Genomic DNA, 27,374 nt, shown 5'->3' with positions numbered 1-27,374 from the left:
GTACAGACACTGCAGTACAGGATTCCCTGGAAAATGTGTTGGTGCTCTGAAGCCTAGGTTAAACCAAGCCAAGCAGATCTTCAGCAGCTTTAATTAACAGGCCACTAGTGAAAGAGTGTTGTAACTCCAGGTTTAAATAATGCTTAATACATGTTCTAACACACAAAGGAATGCACATGTGGACAACATCTGTTCACAATTATGCATGTGTGACCCAGTTGGTTTGTAAAATCAACTGTTGATGATTTTGAAATAAAGACTCAAATTTTCATCTGCAAGCAAGGAGGTACAGCACCAGCTGGCAGGCTAACATGCATGTACTGTGAAGGACAGCAAACTTGGCCAGTTTGGAGGGTCTAGGTCATAAGGTTTGCAAAAATTCATCTGTGGAACTTGAATGGTCTGTAGAGCCACTGCTAGGAAAACAAAGATGATTTTTGTCCATTTTTGAGATAAAAAATCAAATAGATTCAATTAGGAGATAAAATATGCAGAAATACATTAACTCATTAAAAGTAACATAAATTATATTGCGTTTGGGAAATCTAAATATTTATACATTCTGTCCCACCACTACCATTACATAATTGATGTTACTGTTGCTTTAGGACATTAAGCAAGAAGAAGACAAGATAAGACACTTGAATTTTTCATGAAAATGTTGCTCCCATTGCAACAAAGTTTTAGGAACTCAGATCTAGCCCTAGAGGGAAGGAAAAGGAAAATACAAGTAGAAACTCTGCCATACAAGGTAAATCAAAAGGACAAATAAGCCTTCTCCTGTTAAGAGTTACAGGCCTTGTAACCTCAGAGTTACAAGCACAATTCCATGACTAGTGTAACTTCCTTGCAATTTGGGACAGAGCTGTACTGGGAAATGTTTGGCTCAGAGGAGTTGCTTTTTCTTCAAGAACAATTATTTTGTAAAATTCCATTAAATTCAATATGATAGCTTATTCAGATCTGCACCTGCCTCTGAATTCTGATCAGCAAAGAATCAGCTGAATATCCCAGCATTTATTATCTATAATTTAATAGAACCTCAAATAAAAAGCTTGCATATTATGAAACAACTTCATGATATGCATGAGTAGACTTTAAAACCTGTCCTCTTGTAAAAGTTTGTTTCATTGGTTATATTTCGTTTATTGAGCTTGCACAGCCAAGGCAAGCATGTTTTCATTTCTGTTGGATTAAGTTTTAAGCTGGAAAACCTAATAAAGAAAATCTGTATGAAGTTGTGGGTTGTTTTGTTTTTTTCTGATTGACTGATTGATTGGCTCTTTTATACACAGAGACATCTCAGATTATTGGTGGCTGAAGAGCTAACACCAAGAAATTTGAGGCAGCCACAGACAGAAAGAAGGGAAGAAGTTGCAGCATTAATAATCTCCAAAGCACATAGAATTAATGTCTAGCTCAGAGCCATTTTTTACAGTTATGCCAAGAGGTTTGCAGATGGCAACCTGTAGCTCTGTAGTAATGCCACTCTAATATACCTCCTAGAACTTCTAAGCTAAGTTATTCACAGAGTAAATTAATCAGTCACCAAGATGATGCAAAGCATAATGCAGGGCAAAATGGGCATCTTCAGCACAAAAGGAAAAAAGTGTCAATCAATCAATCAATCAATCAATCCATCCATACATACATTAGTAAGTGTCTAACCCAGGATAATGCTGGTGTTAGGTGAATCCATATCTCTGTGAGTTTCTCTACAGAAACTTCACAGCACCGGTTTTTCTGCGTGCTGGAACATCAACACGCTGATGCTGTGACTGCCATCATTTCCTAGCAATGGCTGTACCAGGCAGTGGTGACACAAATGCATCAAAGCAAGAACACTTTGAAATGTTCCCCATTTAAATGATGCAGGTATTCTGAGTGCCAGGGTTGCCCCACACAATCCTGAAAAGATTTTAGCCTTTTACTTTCAGATTTCTAATAATCCATTATTGATCAAGCTGTGGCATCTCAGATGAGGTAATTCTGAAAAACATAAACATTATATATGATTAAATAATTACTCAGTGTTGCAAATACCAATAAAATGCAATTCCATCTTACCTGGGATAGTAGGTGACATAGCTGCAACCCAGTAGCCCAGCTGAGGTGCAATATAAGTCCAAGTCAACTGACTTCCTTCTTGTTGTACTATGCCCAAACTACTCTTCAGCCATGTCCCTGTAAACGTAGAAGTTGTAGGAAGATGTTACAGATACTCATGCATTCCTCTGCAAACGAGGAAAATCAAGCAGTAACAAAACCTATTCATGTGTGGTAGGGATTGTGTGTGTTACTGTGAAGTGGGAAGTTGTGCCTTCTGGTCACTGGCGTTTGAGAGTGCCCATGGCTTTCTCAGAAGCAAGAAAATCCCAAACCCCAAACCTTTAAGATTAAATAAAACCAGCAAATCTTCAAAACCTATTAGAAGGAGACATTTATTGTCATATTGGGTTACCCTATTTTGAAGATGAATATTCCTGAAGCTGATTATATGTAGACAGCCCACTTTAAAAATGTAGTTCAAGAGACTTCACATCTCAGACCACACTTGAGTTCTACACATCACCTTTCTACCAGCCCTGGCTGTCAACTTCCAGAAGACAGATGAAAATGTTCCCCCAAAATGGTTTTCCTATACAAAAAGCAAGCTTAGTTACTGCCAATGACTAGAGTTACATTGCACCATCACTGTGATTAACTCTGGTAATCTGTATAATACCCCCAAGAATACTGTTTGGTAACAGATTATGTGTTTTTTAAAACATTGTTCTCAAAGGAAACAAAATACTTTTTATTTAGAATTATGAAATGATAATTCCAAAGTAAGTAAGACAAAAAATTTTAAAGCAATATGTTTAAGTTTGCATAACTCTTGAAAACTGAAGTTTGAAGTTTCAGATTGAAAATCTGAACTATTTGAGAGTTTTTCTACTTCCTGAAGATTACTTTTATTCCAAGAGTTGGGTTATGAAAACCTTTACAACTGAATCAACTGAATGCCTTTTTGTTATTCATTAAGCCCTCACTCTGGGGCTCTCACCTTAGTTTCTGATGTAATAAATGCCCAGAATGGCTTCTAGACTGTTCCTGTATTCATCCTCTTTGAACAAAACACAGAACTAGTGGCCTTGACATGGAGTGCCATCACTGAGAGGCCACCCCTGGTGCCAGGCAGAGTCACCCAAACCTGCAGTCCTGATTTGGCATCTCTAGTGGGTGCCATAATAGAGGGCTTGGTCTCCTTAAGGCCTCACATATTTTGGTGGCCACTACCAGGATGCTGCTCTGTGTACAGAGAAGGGATAAACCCCTCTGCATTTCTGTGCTGAAGTGGGAAGAATGCTGTATTTCCCTTACTCAGCTTCAAATGCTCACTTGAAAGGCTAAAGCTGCATCATGTACTTGTGATTCCCCTTCCTTTCAGTAAGTCTTCTGTTTGTAATTCCCAAAATGGTACTTTCCATCAGATGTCACTTAGGATTAAGCAACAGCATTTTGGATGACAGTCATCTGAACACTCAGCAGTGAGTATAGAACACACAGAAGAGGTGCTGGGGCTGGGTTTGTTGTTTTTATAATATATTAAAGATCCTGATGATTTCTTCTGTGTGCCTTGTATTATCCACCTGTGCAAACCCTCTTTTGAGTATTTATTTCCTCCCTGCTACTTATTTTTCCTCTCCAAGACCACTGTCTTAGGCTAATAAAAACCCCACCTGAATACAGTGAAAGGTTTAGAAGAATACATGGTTGAGAGGATTTCTACATCTACGTGACTACTACTGCCAGCTATCAACTGTATTTGCAACTAAACAATTTGTGGGCAACAGGGAAAAGGAATTACTGATGTAATTCCAGTTTTCCAAGTATCATTTCCAGTCTGTAGACAGCAGTAATTATCTGTCATTTCAGAAAGTCGCACAAGTAATTTTGATTTACAGTACTAAAAGGACCAAAATCTGTGTACACAAATTTGCATATGTGGCATTCATAACTGCTGTAGCAGAACATCTTGATGTAGTCACTCATTTACCTCTCTTAGGGAAACATTGCAGGAAAAACAGAATGGAATTGTCCACAGTTATTTGTAAAGTTTCTGGAAAATATAGGGAAAGTAGATTTATTTTTCTCCACTAACATGGCCAGTAACCCTTCAGATTCTCTATCCATGCACTTTCAGGCAAGACATCATACGAATAACTAAACTGAACATAACTAACATAACTAATAACTGAAGGTGAAAAACAGGCCTTAAGGTCACAAATTGCTTTTATCTTGTCTCTAAAATGTCATTTGGTTAAAAAATTCTGTAACCTTGAACCTTGTCGTTTTTCTTTTTCTGCAAGATCTGGATGATGAGAATATGCACTAACTATTGAAATATACAACAATGTAAAATAAAACTTTAACAGAGATACAATGTGCTGATTTAAAAAAAAAAAAAAAAAAAGGAAGGACCTGGATGATGAATACAACAAGTTTCCCATATTTTTCTTATAATCTCTATGCCCTTTAAATTCACACACAAGCAGAACACGGACGTGTCATTTAGCCAAGTTCACTACCTTCGATGTCTATTTCTACAGCTGCCTCCTCGAGCAGAAGCTACTCCTGATGCTCTCACTAGGGGGAACTTGTGTCCAGCATGCCTTACCCACTGGATGCTGCACGCCAAAGAACGCGGTCCTGCTGCCTCCCGACAAGCCTTTAGCTCGGCAATACTCTGCAAAATGCAGCGATCAAGCAGCTCAGAGAGGCTGCAGGCTTATCGCCCATGCTGCCCTCCTGCCAAACCAGCAGCAGCCCAGGATTTTACCAACAACAGAAACCCCCTATTGGCAATGGAAGCAAACCAGAGTCTACTGCACAAGCCTCAGGCAGGTTTCATCCTTGTCTGCTGCTCACTTGGTTCACCCGTTCTTGCTAACCACTGGACATACTATGGGACATGTGCTGGTCTGCATAAACTAAGGAAAAATATAATTCCCTCTCTCTGTTATGGATAGTTAAGAATTTCAAATGCATAAAAGATGTACCTAATACTGATCATCTTTAAACAAAAGTGACACAGCTTTTGTTGACCATGCCCTACAAATTGGGGTATTATGACAGAAAAAAGTAACTTTTAAATGGCTCTGTCTCAAGTTCTTTCATCAAGACGACACCAAGTGTGGGTTCCTGTGAACCATGAGTACAAAATCTCATTGTCAGCCCTTTTTAATTCTTTCATGGTCCAACACTTTGGTGCTAAATTTGCCTCTTAAACTTTCACCTCTCCTACCAGTAGTCCACTAATAAAACAGAGCATCCTTCCACGTCATGGGATGAAGAAACTGAAGAACTCCATCCTTTACAACAGCAGCAACAAAATAAGTTTGAGTGGAAACAGCTGTAAACATAAAGTCCTGTATTGGTTCTTCTGTGATCAAATAGCTGAAAGCCAACCTAGTGTTACTGGAGGGAACTGACATACCTCCAGTATCCTGCAAATCCATCAGCATTTCCAGATCTCTCCTATTTCATCCTTTATAGGTTCTGATTTCCTGGTTGCTTTTCAAGTATCATTAAACAAGCAGTGTTCTTGCAGTTCCTTACAAGCAGTGTACCTTGCTGAAATGACTAATGTTGGACCTTCTATTGAGCAAAACCCAATTGCCTGGTAGTGACTGGCTGTGCTCCCACTATTTCACACTGCCTTATGTGACCAAGAGTTCATTGCAGTGCAGCCTGGAGAACGAATTCCCTGTCCTGCCTCAGATTCCTCCTTGGAGTGGAAAACAAGATGTTTTCCTCCTCTGTGTCCCCACACGCTTGCTGTCAGCAAAGGAGGAGACTGGGGCAGTCAGTAAAGAACTTTGTCCATTTTTATATCCATTCCTATGCAGTACCTGCAAATGGAAGAGCAAGCAGCATTCATTTTTTCTGTGCTGTCAGGATTACAACTGCAGAACTATGCAGGGGGATTTATAAGGGAAGAGAGGTCTTACCTCCCTGTATGCTGTATTCTAATAATTTAATTTGTTATTTCCCAAATATCCTGTAACATCTACTCCCCCCACCCAAATCAGCATAATCAATGAGCTTCACTGCTTATTAATATCTACAATTGATTTGTAACAAATGTTAAGTAACAAGCAATACAGGATTATTATAAAAATCCCCAAACCAGTCAAAAGAGTTGGATAGAATAGAAGTGATCATTTTTGTTCAAGACTGTGTCGTTCCAAAGAAAACTTGTCAATGCCTCTTTGGAGCAGAAACAGCAAGCTCAGTATAGTTTGTAAGCACTGCATGATTTGGGCCAATTCACCATTAATTCTTAAAGACTTTCTGGTGCTTTATGGAAAACTTTTATATATAGAGACATTCTTGCTTAAAGATCATTTATACATTTCTCTTCCTCTTTTTCCTCTCCTACTGCTCAGTGGAGCCAACACGCTGATCCAAGATTCAAGTCAGGGGAGCTGTCTCCTGGCTCAAACTAACAGCAGGGGGAGAACCTAGACACTTAACGCTTTTCTCACCAAAATGATACTGCCTGTTACCAACTTTTGGAATAAATGATATAATTTAACGAATTTATTCTTCATTCCTTCTTAAAAAGCTTTTGAAGCATCTGCCCATCACTCTTTCAGATACAGAACTCAAAAGCAAGGTAAGAGAACATAACAAATATCAAAAATCAAAGCACTGCAAAGACAGACAAATAAAAAAGGATCAGATAAAGAAAGCTGATGTCCATCTGACAGCAAAAATATCAGTGATGTTCAAGATTTCAGCAGAGCAGGAGAGAGAAATTCTGCTAGAGAGAATTTTTGCAGTAACTTTGTGCTTTTTTATCTCAGGCAGCTTTTAGGACTTGCCAACGGAGGCCAGAGGGGGGTTATCATGAGCAAATTTAACAGCAAATGGTTTGCATATTAAATCTCTATTTCAAGACACATTCAGCATTAAACAACACCTTTTTGTAATTTAATTTGGTTTACTTCTGAATCAGACTGAAAAATGGCACTTTCAGCCAGGAGAGCGTCTAGATGGGCAGCTATTGCAAAGAAGCCATTGAAGAACAGCTATTCTAGACTATCCCCCTGCACAATCAGGTCACTGCAGGTATGGCTGGTTTGCGCAGAAAAGAGACGTCCTGTTGTCTTCAAAGACATCAACTATTCGATGTGACAGCTTGCTGGAACCAGGCAGCATGAATGGATCTGCTTCCACAGTCTAGATACATGATGCTTCTGACATTGCTTCCCTATTTTAAAGCTAGACTTTATTTTTTTAAATTGATCTGTAGTGAAATCCAGGGAATCGTATGTCCCTCTGGCTTCCATGAGTGACTGTACATGCTGACAACCCCAATCCTCACTTGCTCAAGCAAATGGCAAACTTCCCATGGGCTCCTGTGAGGCAACAGTGCCCCACAGCACCACCTGTTCTAGGGAGAGATGCATGGGACTCTTGCAACAGCCAAGAAGAAGGGGGACAACCTCCCTTCCTGTGATCTGGCTGCAAGGAGAGTTCTCTTGCTGGCACCCCAGCACAGAGGTTGCCTCTCTGGGAGGATGTGTAATGCTGCTCGCTTCAGGTTTAACTTCCCAAGATGAGAGCCTTCCAGATCACTTCTGCTGACTCTGATATTATGTTCTTTCAATCACTGACCAAAATAGTTTTAGTAAGTGACTGTCAGATGAATGTGCTGCAGCCAGCAGCTTCCCCCAAGGACAGTCATAAAGTCTAAATATTGCTTATGTTTAAATATATGGTAGCCATGATGATTTATTTCCATAAATTACTTTTACATGTGAGCTTTTAGTCAAAAATTCTTCCATTGATGAAATACTGTTTGTTTCTCATTTTGTTTCTTTTAACTGGTAATAGGATCATCCAATCCCACTCAAACAGGGAACCAAAACCATGTTATTTACAACATGAATTATTTGCATCCAAGAGGTCTGACAAATAAAAGGATTTAATTAGTAAGAGAGCAAATTAAACATAATCCCATTATATTAATTTATTTTTAGTCACAAGATTATCTTCCTGGGACAAAGCACTTTGAAAAGAAAAGAAAGGTACTTTTAACTGTACTGCTTAATAGCATAGATGTTTTAAATAAATATTCCTTAATGAGAAGTGCATTTTTTTCAGCATGATCTCTTTTGTGCTGTCTACAATGTCTCATAAGATTGCCCTGCTTAGGCAGAGATTCTTGGTTAAACAGAGATATATGTGTCAAAAGGAATGAGGCACGTTGTTATCAGACAGTGTAGGACAGCAAAGGATATTCAAAACATACTAAAAGTGCTTCTAGAAGTAATTGATTTAGACACTGCAAATGGCAGCATTATTATGAAGAGTTAATCAAGGACAAGTTTGTGAGAAGAACTTCCTAAAGCATGTTATGACATATATAAAGTGTAGCTTTTCATTCTACCAGTTGAAAGCTGCTTATCAGATTTCTTCTTCCAACTGAAAATCACCTCTAATCTGCATCAGGAGGAGAAGTTTTACTAGAGAGGGATGGGATTTTTCGTTTTACTTTTGTTAATTTGCTAAAAAGCTAAAAGCCTGAAATGGAAGTTGAAAATTCCTTCCTGAGCATTGGTGGAGCCAACTCCCCTCCTCACCCTCCCCCCAATACACATGGGTTTAAAAATTCATAGTATATAAGTTAATATTACAATTTTGTTTTCAGGGTTGCTAGGCAACATCAAAAAATAAACGTCCTTGTTCTGAGAGCCCATACCCTCATTATTGTTCCACTCTTACAGAATGTGTTACACAACTCTTCCAAGGCTAAATCCTGCTCCTGTTCTAGCAGCACCACCATTATTTTGTTAACTAAAAGGGAAATATTTTTACCATCATACCTTGAAGATTTTGGCAAGGAAATCTATGAGTTCAATTTATTGTTTGTATCTGAGAAGCTCTGTGGGCTTTTTCATCTCTTCCCATTTTTCCCCTTAAAACACCTGTCAAGTGTTTAACAAAAGAACACACTGGTTTTCATTATTTAGTAATCTTTATATCTGGGTAGAAGGCAGGGCACATTGTACACACAACTGCTTGCATTGCTTTGGTCCCCTCAGTATCTCCTTCCAGAATGCCAGAACAGAATTGACTTATTAAAGAAAATTAATTCCATACATAATTACTGATTAGTAATTGTATTTCAAAAGGAAAAGCTTACTTATGCCTGTTGGACCATCATCCTAGTTACTGGTATACGTGAAAGATACTGCCTTTACAATTTGCTTTACCATGTCATTCATCGTATTCAGTCAGTTACTGACAAAATTATTAGAACAAGTAATAAATAAAAGCACATACACAAAACACTGTATGACTTTTCCTTCCTTCAGCCTCACATCACGCTCACAGTCAGTTTCTATTTTTTAAACGGGAAGTGAAGCAGAGGCACACCGGGATTTCATCTCATATTACAAGGCTGCAGAGGGAGGGGTTCCCAGGTCCTCAGCCTCTTCCAGCCCCATCCAGGCACTACCCACTCCTGCCTGGATTCCCACCAATCTCCAGGTCCTCTTCAACTGAGGCTGTTGCTCAAGCACAAAGGTCTTTTCTCCATTTCTGATGTTTTGATGCCTGCCTCTTCCCACCTTCTCCTGCCATGGCTTCTATAGGTGGAGCTACAGGGCTATCTACAAGATATTACATTATTAAAACCTGCTCCCAAAAGCCAGGGATCTGTTTGCAGTTTTATTTCCTTGACTACATATAAGTAGATTATTTGCACAAAGATGCACCAAGATACACTTTAGCATCAACCTGATTTCTTCAATGTTCATCATACCATACCTCATCCACTTTGCTATAAATGTAGCTTGAATGGTGTATGAGGTAGGCAGAGGATTAGACAATCTATTCATTCCCTTTCATATCTGTAAGCCACAACATCCATTTTGAAAACACACACTAATAAATAAGCATAACTGTCTTCTATGATCCTCTCCAGAGGAATCATGAGAGTGAGAATATACCTCAGTGAGCTATACTGTGAAGCATCAGAGGAAGAGCTGCTTTTCCTTTCAATATTTCAATGCAATGTCTAATACTCTGAAATGGTATCTGCACCTATTATGTAGACATTGTACATGGCAAAAAGATGGGTTTGGAGGCTGACATTTCTATGGCAACACACAAAATATGAAATTCTTTGACAGCAGCTAGTTAAGAACCTGCATTCTTTAGTGTCTTTAACAATAATTTCAGCTTTCCATTTGAGATTATAAAGGAAGTTAAAATCAAATTGTCAAGGAATTTTAAAACTACAGAAATAGCTTAACCCTGAACTTCTGTGGTTTTCACCTTTGCAAACCATCTCCATATCACTACTGAATCTGGTCTAGAACCATGTATTCTGGATCTGGTTATACTAAGCTCAAACCTTTGGGGGTGAGGAATGTGATTTTCTGAGCACGTCCATTTCTCATGCCCACTAAAACTCATGGAGAAGTGCATGAAGCTCCAGGCTACGTGTGCAGCTGCATGCACTCCAAATGCAGACCATCTCTCTAAGGTCAGAGGCACAAACTCACATCCAGTGTCATATCAAGGCTGCAAATGTTTCTGTTAAAGTATTATTTTTTTGTCAGTCACACATGGTTATGAATGTGGTGGCAGGCAGAAATTAATCAAATTCACAACAAAAATAAATGTTTTATTTTTAAACTATAAGACAGTATTTTCTTTGGGTGGATTATCAATGCTACCACATGGAAAGTTTAAATCTGAGGCTTTTATAAATCATCTTATTTGCAAACAATGCACAGTGAATGTACACAAGTACAGTAATCTGCTTACATTTTCTGCCTGACAGTAGCTGTTCACTCTCTCCCTATAAACACTATGAACAAAAAACAAGCATAATTCCACCTCTATGAAATTGCAGTCAAGTTTGAGTAGGCACCAATACTGCTTACACATAAATAAGTATCCTCATGACTTCTTCTGAGCACAGAAAACATTATATTGATTTTGCTGAGGAAGGAACATTTGAAAATTTTGGTTCTACAAAAATCAATACAAATTTTACCACTGACGGCAGAATGCCACCCAGAAAAAACAAGTAACAGACTTTCAAATGCATTTAAAAATCTATTATGGCATGAAATGCAGTCAGAAAGGGCCAATCAAGAAGAGCAGAGTACATAAAGTATTGTTTTTTTATGAAGTTACAAGGAGTTTCCAAAGATACTTTTCTCCATTCTCTGCCATCATTTTACACAAACACATGGCTGAAATTTCAGGCTCTGGGGAAACATCCTCCTCTGCAAAAAAGCCAATCATTTAAAGACAACAAGGTCACATCAAAGATGTAAAACAACAAAGGTGTACAAGTGTCTGGGAAGAAGGAAGAACAGAGACACAGTATCCTAAACTCCATTTACATGTCATGCACAAGAAATAACATATTTTAAGAGGTACAAAAGGGCTAAGGGTCAACTCTTCCACTCCACAGTCCTTTGCCACAGAACTAAAAATAATGTTGAAAATATTTTTCTATTATTTGATGGGAATAATTAACTAGCAGCTGCATCGTATTAGTAAATTTAATTTTCAAAATTATGCACACTGGAATATTTGGTCAAATTTTAGAATCTTTCATACAGCTCCAGATATGGATCTAGAGGTCTAGGTACACATAATGCCGTCATACCACAAGGAATGAAACTGAGGACTTCAAATGGAGAATGCTGGACTTACAGTTTTGCTCACTGAATCCAATGAAAACCAGACACCTTAACATAACATAAACCATTTAAATGGGGCTGAGGAGAACACAGCTGAGCAAGTGCTGTGTTATTCAGTCCAGCTGGTGGGAGCTGGAGATGACACAGGAGGCAGAAAGTTTCATTTCTGCTGGGATCTGTCGTATTTCTGACTGAAGAGGACAAAGCTAAAAAGAAGTTTTGAACAGAAATTTGGTGTCCAAGAATAGAGAGATTAATTATACTGATGTAAATCCTAGCCGACATCAAGGCAAATATACACGGAAGAAGTCATGATCCCAACCATCTGTTTACAGATAAAGAAAAAATGATTTTTTTCAGCTCCCTCAGATTTTGAGAAATCCAACACAGCACTAATTAGGAAAAAAACCACTCAAACCCCAGAAAACCCCACTGTGCACTCCTGATTATAGAAATGAGAATACCTGTCTCTATGTCCAAACCTTTTAAGTGCAGACTGTGAAATAAAACCAGTCCCACAGCAGTGTGAAACACAAGACATGGGTACACCCACAGCACGGAGTGATTAAGTTGCATTTCAGCATGTCATGTAATGCAATTCATGAAATGTCTCTGTAACATCAATGCAGCTGTGTTTATTACTGCCAACACTCAGAAATGCTGCAGGAAACAGGAGTGGACCAACACAAGAGCAAGGTTACATGTATTTGCTTACGCTTAAAACATCTCCAGGGCATTGACAGCTGATCTTCATTTTATTAACTACTCAAAATGGTACTATTGCTTTAATTTGCTTGCTGTGCACAAAAGGCAGTAGGTTTGTTTCATAACGAAAAATCTCATTTGGAACAGTATGAAATAGATGCAGCAGATTGTCTTGTTTTGATGTCAGCCTGTTTTTTCTGGCTGCTTGTTTCATCAGTGTCAGTGGAGCCACTCTCAGCCTTAAGCAGACTATGCTGCTTCTCCTGCTTCTCTCCCAAGGATAGAAAGTGTGGTCATGAAAATACAGATTGTTTATGGTAAACATCCTAAAAAGCCATTAGTTATTTTTGGCTGCCATAAGATGCGAATGCGCCTCATTTTTGTGGAAATTACGAAAATCTCTGCACTTCCAGTCAGATGCCTCTGAGTTCATATTAGTTCATCATGAGCTCAGCAAAACGTATGAGATACTAAGGATTAAAATATCTCTGTAGTATTTCTGTCACTTCTCCACGTCCTCTAAAAGCGAGAAGCACTTCTGCTTTTTAGAGCAGAAATTGTATTTCATGCAGTAATGAAGACAACCACAAGGACTCTAAACAAAAACAACGGCTTGCATGAACAAGTGTCCACTGTACTGTTAATCCACGAGAGAGAAGTGCTGTAAATGCCTGGTAAGACAGTCACAGTTTTCTATCTGTGCATTTACTCACTGTTCAGGTAAAAGCATGAAAATTTAAACCACTGGAAAACTATTAAAGAGAAACCAAAAGATAACCAGCACTGAAAAAAGCAGCCATGAAATGAAAGACAGAATCAGAATAATAAAGTTAGAGGCCCTGTCCTGACAAGGCACAGATCTGGCAATGCAAATGGGTTACACCACCTTACCCGCCAGCTAAGGATTTCTCCAGTATGGAGCCATCCCAGTCATTATCTATCCATCTCCCTTCACAATCCAAGCACAACAGGGATGTGGAATGACAGGATACCACCATGTTCATGCTACATATGGCTAGTTTGACAGCCCTTAGGGTGTTAAAGTAGCTTACACAAGATAGTGTGGCTGCTCTACTTATTAAATTAAGCTACTCTAATTTAAATTGGTTGGGATATGGCCAAAATTCTACTAGAACTGGCATGCTGCAGCCAGGGCTTAAAATGCCTCTTTGTTCAACATCTTTGGTTGCACAGAAAGATGCTTACTTCAGCTGAAGTGTGAGCTGGAGCCTGAGCATATCATCTTCAATACCTTGCTCTCCACAGCTTTGTGAAGCTAAGTGGCCTGACAAAGATGCATTTTGTTTAGCAGTCTTCATGCCTTCTCCTTCCAATAAAACAAGTGCTCCAGCAGTTTGTCATGAATCAAACAAGGCTGGACTTGTCTCAAGATTGGGAGCCTCAAGCCTGCAACACTAATTAATTAACCAACCCCTATTGATCTATACTAATATATATACTGCACACAACAGGGTAACTAGCTCTTAATATACAAAATTAAAAAACGTATTCCATACTAAGAGAGAGCTTTTGTGGCCTCACTGCAGGGGCATGGAAATTTGGCCATGAGAAAGTTCCATAATCAAAATCAGAACCATTTACTTGCAATGAATAACTAGCAATGAGGCAGGCTGCAGCTCTAGCACAGCTGACAGGAAGGACTGGGGGAGAATTGCTTCTTATGGGGAAAGTAAACTCAATCTTCTCTGTTTCTTGGTTTTGTTTTTTTTAACAAGGGGAAACAAAATAGTTTCTAGAAGAATTAATTATTCAGTTTCAGGAAGAATGTAGTGAAACTGATTTCCAGGTCAGTGCAAGAGACGTGTCATTTCCATGGTTAAGGGAAAAGCCAAATCCATCCATTGCACTCTTTTTCTACTATTGCATTTTATATCATATTCAAATTTCCTCTTCACTGAATCGTACTGCTTTACCCTCTAATACAGGAAACTTCTGACAGAAGATTCATGGGTATGCTGTTTGAAAATACACCATTTTTTTCAGCAAACAGAGGCAGGTAATGAACAAAAACATTATTTGCCCCTTCACCTCTCTCTTCCTCCAACACACTGCTTTCATGCTTGTTCCTCTACGTCTAGGTGTAATCATCAGCTGGCTCAAAACATTTGCTTGCAGGACAAACCCCCAATTATTTCCTGCACAGATCCGTATTTCTGGCTCCTTTTTCTCTCATCATCTACCTTTCTCACCTTCCATTCTCCTTTTTCTTAACAACCCTCTGGTAAATACTTCAGAAGGCACAGGACAATAACTGAAGGGGGATCACCAAGACAAGACTTATGCACTCCTTCGCCCTTTCAAATCTGAAGCTGTAAAGAAGGCCAGTGCCAGTTAGTAAAAAATAAAGAAAATAAATTTTAGAAAGAGCCTAAAACATGTATTCCTGGGACAATTTCCGTTCACAATGGCAAACAGTATTCTGTAATATGAAAATGAGTGCATTTTACAATTTTGTTTATTAGTCATTCTGTCCTTTTGAAATATTTACTGAATTTTTCTTTTTAACAATTCATTTAAATCATTTACATGTATTCTTCTGACAGTACTAGTAAATCTCAAAGTGATTTACAAAAGAAGTCAGTACTATATTTCCTATCTGGCAGGCAGGAAACAGAGCCTGAGCCAAGAGGGGGACTCAAGGTCAGACAGCTGGCTGCTGGCAAAGATAAGCCAAGTTTCCATTGCTACACACTTCCAATTCAGTGCTGTAGTGAATATGACAGACTCTTCTCAGTCTGTGGGTGAAACGCATTCCTCTGAAGTTTTCAGATAAAATATTTAATAATTTACATTTACAAAAACTTCTTTAAAATTGGCACACAACGCTAAGTCAAGTATATTTGCATATATACCATATATTACTTGATCAGTAAAACTCAGCTGTCTCTTCTTTTAGACAGAAAACAAAAGCCACCTAGGGAGCCACAATGAGATGCTACCTACCAAATTTTTGGTCGAACCTCCATGCTGGCACGTGTGCATTGTGTTTCAGGTTGCTGTTTGCTGGCAGAGGCACTGTTACATAGATGGGGCCGTTCACGGGGACGGGGGTGCCATCGCTGCTCAGGAGGTGCACGCTGACAGCAGTGACGGGGGTGAGGTCATACCTGGTGCTGTTTCCTATCGAGAGAGTGAATGAACACTGTGACTACAGCAGGTATGGAATGGAAGGGATTCCTGTGTGCTTCAACGCCGCAGAATCAATGTAATTCGCAAGGAATGGCAGCAGCAATTTCCTCCCTGTCTTTACAAAAGAACTTTAAACCAATCAACCGGCCAGCTCTCCCCCTGCCAAAAATACCAAACCCAAGCCACAAAACTGAAGGAAGATGTATATGGTCTATTTTTCACTTGATTTTGGAAAAATGTGAAGACAAGAAGACTACAGTGCAAAAATCTCCAGCACGTATTTTTTTCATGTTAATTCATCTTAAATAAACCTGTATGAGTAACACAGTTTCATGGCAAAAAACCCCATATCTTACAAGTCTTTATTATAACCTCAAATGCTCGTATTATTAACTAACAAACACCAAAATAAACAATGGCACTTCACAAATGACCGGCCACATGTTTAAGAATGCCAGGTTGCATTTCCTTTGGCCTTTCACTGAAAAGAACCATGCTAAATGGATTATTAGCATAACCAATGTTATCTTCTTATCTAAGACAGTAATGATTCTTTATGTTTAAACTGGATGCCAATCAATGTTACTTCATGACAACTTACTTCTAAAAAGCATTATAACCCTTCAATGATTTAATCAAATGAATCAATAACAGATAAAAAATCCCAGATGTGTGAACAGGTGAAAAAAACCCTCTTGAGTTTTAAAACTGAGATCTGCAGCTCAAAGCAATAGCAAGAGTAGTTCAAATTGGAAGAGGTCAAGCTTCCAGTTTTGCAAGGAGCTGGAGCCCCACAGGCTGTAGCTGCTAAAAGCACCATCCCTGCTGCCTCTCTCCTGCTGGCTCCGGGGCTCTGAGGCTGCTCTTGCTGCCAGGGGGCACATCAGGGAGAAGGAGGAGGGATGCCTGGCTGGCAGGGATGGGATACTGCTCCCACTGTAAGCCTGGTGCCTTACTCACACTGCCTGTGAGGGCATATTCACAGCCAGCAGTGGTGGCACACACGTGGCATTGGAGTATCCTCAGGTATCCTGGTGACTGCTCAACAGGATGAGGACACCTGAGGGAATGGTGGGAAAGCACTGAGACCTTTATGATTTCTCATATCTCTGGTTAAATCTCGAGCAATGACCTTTATTAAATTTGGTATCTCTGAGTAATAACTCACCAAATAAAGACATCACCAGGAAAGGGGTTGGGGAAGTGGCAAAGTGAAGGGGGAAAAAAATTTTGCCGAATTTTAAATTCCTTGCATTTTGCAAGACAGGCAAACTGAAAAACATGGAAAATAACCAGGAGTAATGTTGCATGTGGCTCGTTTATGAAAGCATCCAGTCTGATGCACGCTTTGCCCAGGCTTCCAGGTGGTTGTCAGTGTTACACAGCTGATATGCAAGGGACACACACGCTGCCTTCACTGACTGTGTATGGAGGGGTAGATGCTGACCTTACAGAGGGATTAAAGTACTGAGAAAACAGGCACTCTGGAGGTGGCCATGTAGGAGAGACACAGAGCTAACAGATTAAAAACACAAAGTAAGCTTTGAAAATTCAGCCAGGGTGTTGGGGAAGGTTGCCAGCCACCCATGCATCTGTAAACACAGGCTCCAATGGTGCACAATATTGTCCCCTTAACACCTTAGAATATAAAACAGCAAGACAGAGGAAGGAATTGGTGAGGGAAAAGTTGTTTCTTTATTCCTGATCATCCAATACACTGCCTCTACCAGCACCTCTAACTTGTGTCAGATTGATGCTTGACCCCAGGACATGGGCCACTAAGGTTCTCAGGCTGGTATCAGAGAAATTCCTCTTGCCAAGTACTGAGTCTTGATGACATTCTTTTGTATACAATTTCCAAATAAAAAATGGTATAACTTCAGATTTTGGATTAATATAAAGGATTAAATAATGCTTTATATTTTGCATCTTTCTAGATATTGAAAGTTTTGATTTTTTTCTTTTATTACTGTCTTGATATAGCATGTATCTGTAAAAATTACATTTCAGTCCCAGAAAAACATTCTGATGGTGAAATACAATTTTTAATTAAGATGCACTAATACTTTGCTCAGCACTAGACTGAATAATTTATATTTTAAGATGAAGAAATTTCTGAAATCCACTGACCTCTAGCAAGAAGAAATAATTTTCCAGTTTGCCACCTTGTACAGTATGTTAATGCTCATTAAAAAGATAAAATGTTTCTCTTTTTTGTTGTGAAGGCAAATTAAAATCAATGCTTATGAAACTCTCTCATCCTATGAAACTGATAAGCACACACACAGATTAAATGGGAATGGACTTCGATAAATGTCACCTTTCATTTATTTCTTGTCATTTTTGACATCTAGTGACCTGTAAAGAGCTTTAAAAATAATCAGATAAAATTCACTGTCAGTTCAGACATGATGCTTTATAAAGAACCAAGCAGCCAGGAAAAGCAAGAGGACTAATGGTTATCAGCCATCTTGGTCCATTGACGCAGATGATGGAAAGTTTCGTTTAGTTTTAGTTTAGTAAAAGAATAAGATTTTGTGAAACCATCCTCCTGCTCTCCAGCTGGTGATTAATATAAACAATAAGCTAACGCTATACAGGCTTGTCAGTACTTGCAGTGAAATTCTTCAAATTTTTATGTTTACAACATGCTGATTCATGCAATGAATTTTCACTGCTCTGTATTACTAATTCCACACCCAGCTGGGATTTTATGAAAAATGCTGAACTCATAGAGAACAGGTTTTGGCTAAAACCCACTCTGGAAAAATACTGAGGGACCTAAATGGAGGGACCTCACCAAAATGCTATAGACATAGTAAATAAACTGTGAAAGAACAGAAAATTAATTGTGGGGGAAGAAGAGGAGGGAGAGAGGGAAGACAGTGATCTGCGGAATTCCAAAATTACCCATGCAAATCAATGCTAAGTTTTTTTAGAATTCTGAATTTTAGAATTTAGAATTTGTAAATATTCTTTTTTCTCTTGAGAACAAAAACATTAAAATTCTCCAGTAGGTGTTGACCTCATTTTTTATGCTTTCCAAAGTTTTCCAGGCCAAGTCTCCACCACGTTACTTGCAGATGCAGAAAAGGATGTCAATTCAACTTCAGAGTTTTAAAGTTTTATGTTTCCACATCAGGAGAGGCTTCTACTAGAGACAGAGGACATTTCACTTCTACTATACTGCATAATAAAATACATTACATTTGTAGTCTGTGTTACACCAAACTGAATACTACAGTATTTGGAAAACAAGGCTCTTCTCAGTCTCTTAAACACCATTTCTTTGCCAGTCGTTTTGGTCTTTTACAACACAGTTTTACCTGAAAACTAAAAGTCAAATCCAGAATCCCTGTGCTCAAGCATAAACATTTCTGTCATGCAAGAATACAGGAGACTAAAAAACCTAAGGCTGCATTAATCTGTTTTATAGGGAGCTAGGAGGTAAAACAGAAGAAAGACAATACCCTGGTTGTGCAGCTCCCATGAGATGGGATCATATCAAGCCTTGGCAAGACCTGTGATCACTAAATAAATGCAAAAATGGGAAGCTGGGTTGCCGAGTACTTAGGAAAGATTTGGGAAAGAGGAATCCCACACACATCGCCAGCAGTTTGTTCAGTTGGTTTACAGATAAAAAGAAAGGAGATGAGAAAGTAGACAAATGAGGGAGATCAAATGCATTCCTTCATTTTAAAAAAGATACAGAGGTTTTGATCATGTCTGAGTATGAAAAGTCACAGAAAACTGAAGGTTGAAGATAAGAATAGGAAAATGACTGGGAGATAGAATGAGATAGGATGAGATGTACTCACTGGAGCAGACAGAAGGATTGGAGTAAGGTTGCAGACACATTTCTTGTTGAAATAGAAAAGGAGATGTGCAGTTTTGTACAAAGGGAAGAAGGGGGAAGCTAGCAAGCTACCATTTACACACATGATCTAGCATTCAAAGTCACTTAGATCAACACATCACAAGTAAATGAAACAGCAGGGAGAAAGACCTCAAGGGAATATTCAGGCTGCTTCAAAGCAGGCTCAGCTGTGTCTCTGCCATCCTCACAGGTGACTGTAACTCTGTCCAACACCCTCAAACAAGTAATTCTACAGCTTAAACTATCCTCACCATAGCAAGGTGTTCCTAATCACCAGCCTGAATATCTCTTGCTACACTGCATGGCCACTGATATCTTTCTAAACCATTACAGGCACAGAAAACAAATTATTCTCCTTTTAAGAATCTGAAGGCTTCTGCTCTTGATTCTGCTATTCTTCTCTTACCTATGAAACACCAATTATTTCAGTCAAGACTGAATGAAAAGTGGAAAAAGACTAGCAGGCAGTTGCAGTCATAAAAATGTATAACAACTTTGGATTTAACAGTTGTGTTTCTACTATGAATATTCATTGTTTTCTCTTTGTTGCTAGACGAATTTGCACATTTTGGCTATATTCAAAAGTATCAACAAAGCCAATGAACCAACACAGTATTAAATCCTTGATATGTAGGCATTTTATTTCTTTTTAGAAAAAAACATGAAGAATTTTAGGGCATCCTCAAGTTAAATTTTTTCTTGTTTCTTCACATTAATTTCCATCTTTTATGTCTACATGCAGCGTGTTTGGAGACTCAGCTCTGAACTAAAAGTGTGACCAACTCGCCTGATCTCCCAAGGCCAAGGTGTTTCCATCTTTGCTATTCAGTGGCCCCATTTAAGGGATAGCAGATCTTGCCCTCTTGCTCACTGGAGCAGCATATTGGTAAGGCAGTTCAAAGTATCACGTCACCCAAATTTGAAAGAATGTTTGCTGGAATAGGGAATGGAAAAAATTATAGGATCCGAAGTCAAGCCCTGGACCAATATGAAATCAGAGCAAAACCAAAGTAGTGGGTTACCTGTTCCATTTCCATCTAATCCCTGCAAATAAGGGAAACTGTCCACTTCCCAGGGTGAACTGGCTGCAGTCAGATATGCTGTCAAATCACTGTAGCTAGTGTTCTCTGGCAATTTCACAGATCTTCTCTGAAAGTGAACTTGTGGCTGAGTCCGTGCACCTAAAAATATTAAAAGTGACTTTATATACAAGGTGGGCAGAGTATTTTGATGTTCATATTCACAGAAGCAATTTTACATTTTTTTCATTATAAATTGCAGTAGCTTGAAAAGGACCGAGACATCAGAAGGCTATTATGAAAGATGGAAAAACAGCATTTTTACATTTCTTTTGCAGTTTCCATTGTATTTCCACAAGTGTTCCAGAGCAAAATTGTGGAGGCACCTACGGTCAGAAGCTTTTCTGGCTATGTTGTTTTTCCTCCACTTCCATTACATACCTCTTTTTATTAGTATAAGTGAAACCTAAAACTATGTTCAGAGGTAGGGTATGCAAAAGCTTAGGAAAGCATCCAGTTCACCATATTTGTTCAAATTTTGTTTTCCCTGAAATAGCAAGATAAATGTAGTTTATTCTTTTCAAAATTATTTTCTAAGAGGCAGTTTTACCTATAGTTTCAATGAAGTTATGTAACTTCTGTATTTATAATTTGCAAAGCTTTGGTCATGAAAACTAGCACTGAGACCAATCACTATTGAAATCCCTGGATGGAAAGGTTTACTTGACAAATCTTGGTTGAAAAGATTTTCCATATCTTCCCATGCAAAGAACACATCTAAATAGAACCAGATTACTTGGCACGTAAGATTTCTCTCTTTTCCTCTGTCTTGCACAGTACTATCATTTCGTTCAAGCTCACTAGGTGTGAATTGAAGGGTCTTTGCTGCAACATGATTTAAGACTGTTTCATGTACTATGGCATTTCATGTCTCATTTAAATCCCAGCTTATAAAGTCAGTAGTCTTTTTCAAAGGATACTCACCATTAACACTGTTTAGCAACGCACAGCAAGACTCCATCTCCAAGTTTGTGTGCACAACATGCAAATTAATTTTTAAATCAAAAGCTATTGTATTCTCCAGAGCTTATTTTGAATACACACAGAACACTTCCCACACAGCACAAAATCAAGAGGCAAGCAGTTTTCTTCTTAATTCACATTGGACTATGTGATTCAAAGATGTCAACTCAAAACAATTTTGCATCTTTTCCCCCATTAGTCTCTGGCAGCACTTTTAGGTTACATGTAGCTTCACTGTGAGAAAGAATAACGAGCTTGACTTGCTCCTAAGCTTTGTAACTGACAGTGTCATTAACCTAGAGACTGGAATCTTTTCTTGCATAATTTTCCAGCAGGAGCTCTAGCTGTGAGAAAACAAAATAGAACAAAATGTTGTATTGGCCAAGAAAAATGTCTGCGTACAGGAGTAAGCACCTCCAAAGAACTGATCATTGTTTAGCTGCCATTTCTTTGATAACTCTGCAAGAAAAAGCTAAAATTTTTTTTTTCATTTTTTAATTTCTGAAACATTTAAGTGTTTACTGCAGGGTCTCAAGACTGGCAGTATCTTTAAGTGCTTAATATAGTCATTGAACAACACCTGTGTGAAATGGGAAGAAAGCTCCCTTATCTGATTTCTAGATAAATGGAAAAATATATAAAAGATTAAGTTAATTGACTGCGACAAACTCAGGCAGGATTTATCTCCTGTGTGCTCTGCAATACTGTAGCAGTTTGCTGCACCTCAGGGATTGATGTGCTCAGGTACTTTGTAACCCTGACAGCACTGCTGAGTGGGCTCCTACAGCCCATGGGTATACATATCCACAGTAGCAACACAGGGAAAAAACCCACAACTATGAAACTGGCATTAGGGTTATCACCAATAGTTCAATGTAAAATTGTAGGATTTTCTGCTATCTAAATCTCTGCTTAAGATGCACTGTTCAAGTTGCCAAGAACTGGTGGTTTTTTTCCAAAGATACAAACTAAGCAAAAATGAGAAACCAAGTAATTGTTGTTGAGTCTGCAATACAGTAGTTTCTGGGTTTACTATTAAAAAAAATTGATGGATTTTAGCACTAAGAGAGCCATGAGCTGCCAAATTTTAACTAGATAAGGAGGACTCAGAGCCAACCTCAGTTCCTTCAATCCTACAAGTAGTACAGAGCCTTCTTATAGCTGTGCCTCAAACCTGGCAGGAAATCTGAGCAACAATGAATTCAGATATAAGCCTTGAGGGTAAAGAAACAGCTCGTCTCTGACAGTGCATACAGAGACATTTAATAAATCAGTGCAGAGTAGTTAATTCACACCCTAGAAAAACAAATTCTTCCATATTGATGTTCAGTCAAAACCTGCCACTCACCCTGACTCTCCCCTCAGTTCCTCAGTTGGGTCTCCCACACCTGGCAAGAGACTCCCAAGGGGCAGGAGACTGGGAGCTTCCAGAGAAAGGCCTGTGAGGGAAGCAGCTACCAAGGCTTTCACCTTCTGTCACCACCTTGCTGGAAGATAATCCAACGTCCTCCTTTACCAGAGGCCATAGTGGATTTTGGGGCATGTGTCTAGGGACAGATTTATTGAGGGAATTGGAAGTGGTAGAAACTTGTGCTGACCAAACTCTTATTAAAAATATTTTTCAACAAGACATCACTTATCACTGGGAGTGGGTTATTAGTATTGCTTCTATGAAGATACATAGTTTTTACATATAAAATCCAGTTTTTATTTATAAAACCAAAGCACATTCAAGTGTAAAATGCACATGTGAGCTCTTTCCACATGATGTGCACCATGAGGTAAAGAGTGCTGAGCACTGATCTTATCTTCTTTAACAGCCTCTTGTCAACACATCAGCCAGATTTAAATGCTGTCAGCTCCAGTTTGCCAATACACACCTGAGGATGTAACCTCAGGGAGTGCCTGTAAAGCACTTTTTGTCACATTGGATGTGTGACGTGGCACCACACCAGGATTTGAGGTCTAATCTATGTGAAGTAACATCTGAAGTCTCACAATTCATGCTCTGATTGCTCATAGGTCAGAGACAGATAGAGAGTCCCCACACAGCTTCCATTCACTGAACGCTGAAATTCAGCCCATCACTGTGCTGGTATTAAATAACTTAAATGACCCAGTGGTTGGCAAGCCCCATCCCTCACAATTACTGACAGAGCACAGCAGTGGATTGTAATGCCATCATGGAAATGAAGCTGCCTGCATCAACTCAGACAAACTTCTCAACTGCATAATACATCGTCTGCTTGATTAATTATTCAAATGCAATTGGTAACTTAGTGTACCAAGACAGGCCTTTCTTTCCCTTTGGTGCTTCAAACACCAGTGTTCCCAGCCTGTCCCTGGTATAATGAGTTCTGGTTTGCTCTCATTTTTGCACTAAGGTAACTCTTGATCAGCTCTTTTGAAACAGCGTGAGGTTACTGGGAAGTAAATCAGAGAAATAACAGAGAAAAACTAGGTCACAAGGATTTTGGATCAAGACAAGAGAGGCTCCATTCAAATACTGGAACAATGTCTAGGCTGTCTTTCTTTTAGGCTTCATCACAACAGAAGTCCCAAGAAAAGTTATGTGAACTGGACCCATAAAATAGATTTTACTGGGCAAGACTGCGAGTTCAAATCTCAATCCTTAGCATACTCCAGGTACCACTTTCTTCCTTTATCCTTTTTTTACAGCTATCCCAGTAGAAGTAGTGACATTATTTGAATTTACATATATCATTAACACACTGGATCAATTCACTGAAAGAAAGAAGATTATGCTGAAAGTATTTATGAGTCTCACTGAGCTGTTAAATGTCCCTCTAGTCCTTTAGCATCCCCTGTTCTTTTGAAGGAAGCTGTGAACGTGAAAATACTGTTCTTTTTCAGTTAATTGCATAATATTAGCACATTTGCATAAGAATAAGAGCATTTAATACAGCATGATAGTGGAATACTGTTGGTAAACAATGTCTCATGTCTTGCCTAATGGAATCCCTTGTATTTTAACACAGTTCACCGTCCATCTAATTTACCCCATTAGACAATGTCCAGCTCTCAGACTGCAGAATATATGGACAGCAGCTCTTTCTCCAGCTCCTTCTGAGCATTCCATCAGCTACCTAATTTGTTTAATGCATTTTCAGCTCCAGTCGTATCTACTGCTATCATTAATGAAAAGCCTATTTTGTCTGGATGGCTTCTAACTAAAAAAATATGTCAGGAAGGCATAATTGTATTATATTCTCTCACACAGAACAAGGTTATCTTGGAATACTATTGAGGGCACTATTCCCTTGTTTATTAGCTATCCAGTAGAGTTTAAAATTATGGCAAGCATAAGACTTACTGTGAATAAGACACCATTTATGCACTGTAAGAGTGCCCACAGGAAGGATATGGCCTTGTTCTGGATCAAAGTATCTTTAAAATCCTCTGCTTTTTTATCAACAGTTACCTAAGCCAGCACATCAATTGGACTAATTTACGTCAGACCCCTAAGTCAGATGAACATGTTATTCTTCACTGTGCACTTCAGCTCCAACTGATACTCCAGTTATTTTAACATCTGTGTTTGGCCTTATGAAAAGGTTATTCAAACTATATTTTTAATACGGTGGGTTTCAATGTGTAGGACTTAGGTTTGCAGGCAGTCTGACAAGGGGTCCACAGGAAAAGCAAGTTTATACAGGGTATACAACAATGCAGATACAAGAAATACTTCGTTTTTCTATGCCCTAAATATCTAAGTAATTTACACGAAGCAAAATAAAACCAGAGAAAAATCTTAGACATTAAGAACACCAGAAAATGATGGGTAAATGAGGCTAGATGAAAAAACATCCAACAGATAGCGTTAAGAAATTTAATCTCCAGCTCTCAAATGGCACACTAAAGTCCAAACTCATTTATTACCGAGTAACTTGAATTCCCTAGTCACAGTAGCTAGGGATGAATTCAGCTATTAATTTGGTAAAACAATCCCACAGAGAAGCATTCCTCAGGGAACTCAGAACTCCCCATAGAATACCAGTCTTACTCACAGGACAGAGTTCAGAATGCACTGGGCTGTCAGGCTTTTTCTTTAGTGTCCCTCAAATTTCAATTCCAACTTCCCAAAACCAGCATACCTTGAAATCCTGAGACTATCTGGACTACATCATCATAGACCATGAGAGTAGCTGAGCGTTCAGGAAGAAGGCCGAGGCTCAGTGAAGAGAACACTGTGGGAGAGAAGTGGTTTAAGTGGGATATATTTAATTCTTATAAACATAATCCAACAACAACAGCGCTTACTTTCTTCACATTTTTGCAAAAGCAGGCCACCCAAACTATTCAAATCATATTGTATACATGACAGAAACCACATGCATTTTCTGAACCAAACAGTTAAATTGCCAGAGTAACTACTGAACTAAACAAAATGTTCTACACTTTGACTCCTGCACGTCATACATGGTAGCTCAAAGCACTGAAGAGTGCAGTGTAAAGCAGGGTTTCATGCCTTACATGAAGCAATTCCCAGTTCCACAGAAAGACAAGAGAATAAAGAGAACTGAAATGCTAATTCTATCTGGCTGAGTTATTTTTCTGTGCAACAGCTATACTTCTTACCTCAGGAAGATTTTAAATTTAAGTACTTTGAGATGCTTACATAAGTTATACAGAAAGGCAGAGTACGATGAATAAGTCTGAATAATTTTCTTTAAAATGCAGCATGTACTTACTGAGTCACCACCTACACCAGGGAAGTGCTATTTATAGCAGAACTACTGTCATCCTACCAGTGGTGTGAAAGGGGATGGATAAATGGTATTTGCTGCAAGAAGTCTACCTGCAAGGACCTGCCCTTCCACTGGGTACTCACACTCTTGCAGGGGGCTGTGTCAGTATGCACACACATCTTTGCAGAGTGAAAAACAGGATATAATTTCATGCCAAGTTCTTCAGACCCAGAAGACCCAAAATATGGAAGGAATTAGCCACAAAGCCCACCTGCCTCCTGCATCTATGAAAACAGTAAAGAGCACGACTGCCTGCAATCCACATGTGGCTTTCAAAGGTAGAAGGAGAAGACTAATGCAGACTAGTTATTTTTGGTAACTGGGCAGCATCCCATACATGGACAGTACTCATCCTAGTCTGAAGTAAATGCAAGTTGAGGAAGGCATTCCCAGAAAGAGTCAACAGAACAATACAAACTCTTCTGATTATTTGGAATTTTATGCATTTCTTCTGAATTAATACACATTACTTAATCCAAGAGACCATATAGATGTTAGCTACCAACAGAGAGACTAAACTATTTCTGCTTTAAGAAATATATTCTCCTTTTAAAGATGGGAAATTTTAGTGTTTGGGAGAAACGAGAAAAAACAACAAGAAATACAGTGAAAACAGCTACCATCTAAAAGATGGTCTTAACAATATATATAAACATTAAAAAAATAAAAATTAAATATCATGTTATTGCAAGTATAGCTGGGAATTTTCTTTCCAATTCTCATCTTGTGAAACAGGTCTACACATTAGGCAACGTAAGTAAGAAAGCGTAGTGCAAGTAGCACTAAGGCCACACAATTACAAAATTTGTCTTTACTTCAATAACTTAATTTGTATGAAGAAAGCTAATGTAATTTAGACACCCTGGGGAGCTCAATACAATCAACCATGCCAATATCTTCTTCCATATATGCCAGATTATAACGAATATATAACCTCTAAACTTCCCTTGGGCTTTTCTGTACAATCTTTTCTCAGCATGACAAAGACAGAAAGACACAGCTTTTAAGGCCAGAAGGATAACAGTGATGATCCAGCCTTACTCCTGTATAACTACAGCTTTCCCTGAATTAATTATTTCTGCAGATTCAATAGTTGTACCAAAACCTGAAAACA

At 38.7% G+C, this 27,374-nt stretch overlaps 1 protein-coding gene across 2 annotated transcripts in view; it reads right to left on the bottom strand.

Annotated features, from left to right (window-relative positions):
* Positions 1 to 27,374, bottom strand: part of FAM171A1 (family with sequence similarity 171 member A1) — an 87,208-nt gene that overhangs the window by 5,261 nt on the left and 54,573 nt on the right. For both annotated transcript variants that reach the window (XM_014875637.2, XM_088161197.1), the window contains exons 3-6: positions 25,607 to 25,699; positions 20,472 to 20,630; positions 15,387 to 15,563; positions 2,068 to 2,184 (exon numbers count right to left, since the gene is read on the bottom strand). In XM_014875637.2, the coding sequence (XP_014731123.1) occupies positions 2,068 to 2,184; positions 15,387 to 15,563; positions 20,472 to 20,630; positions 25,607 to 25,699 (546 nt within the window). The remainder of the gene's footprint in view (positions 1 to 2,067; positions 2,185 to 15,386; positions 15,564 to 20,471; positions 20,631 to 25,606; positions 25,700 to 27,374) is intronic.

The sequence above is a fragment of the Sturnus vulgaris genome, chromosome 1 (genome assembly GCF_052056855.1).
Source record: "Sturnus vulgaris isolate bStuVul1 chromosome 1, bStuVul1.hap1, whole genome shotgun sequence".
NCBI classification, from domain to species: Eukaryota; Metazoa; Chordata; class Aves; order Passeriformes; family Sturnidae; genus Sturnus; species Sturnus vulgaris.
Note: the sequence above shows the minus strand (reverse complement) of the source record. Positions and strands in the feature narration are given on the sequence as shown.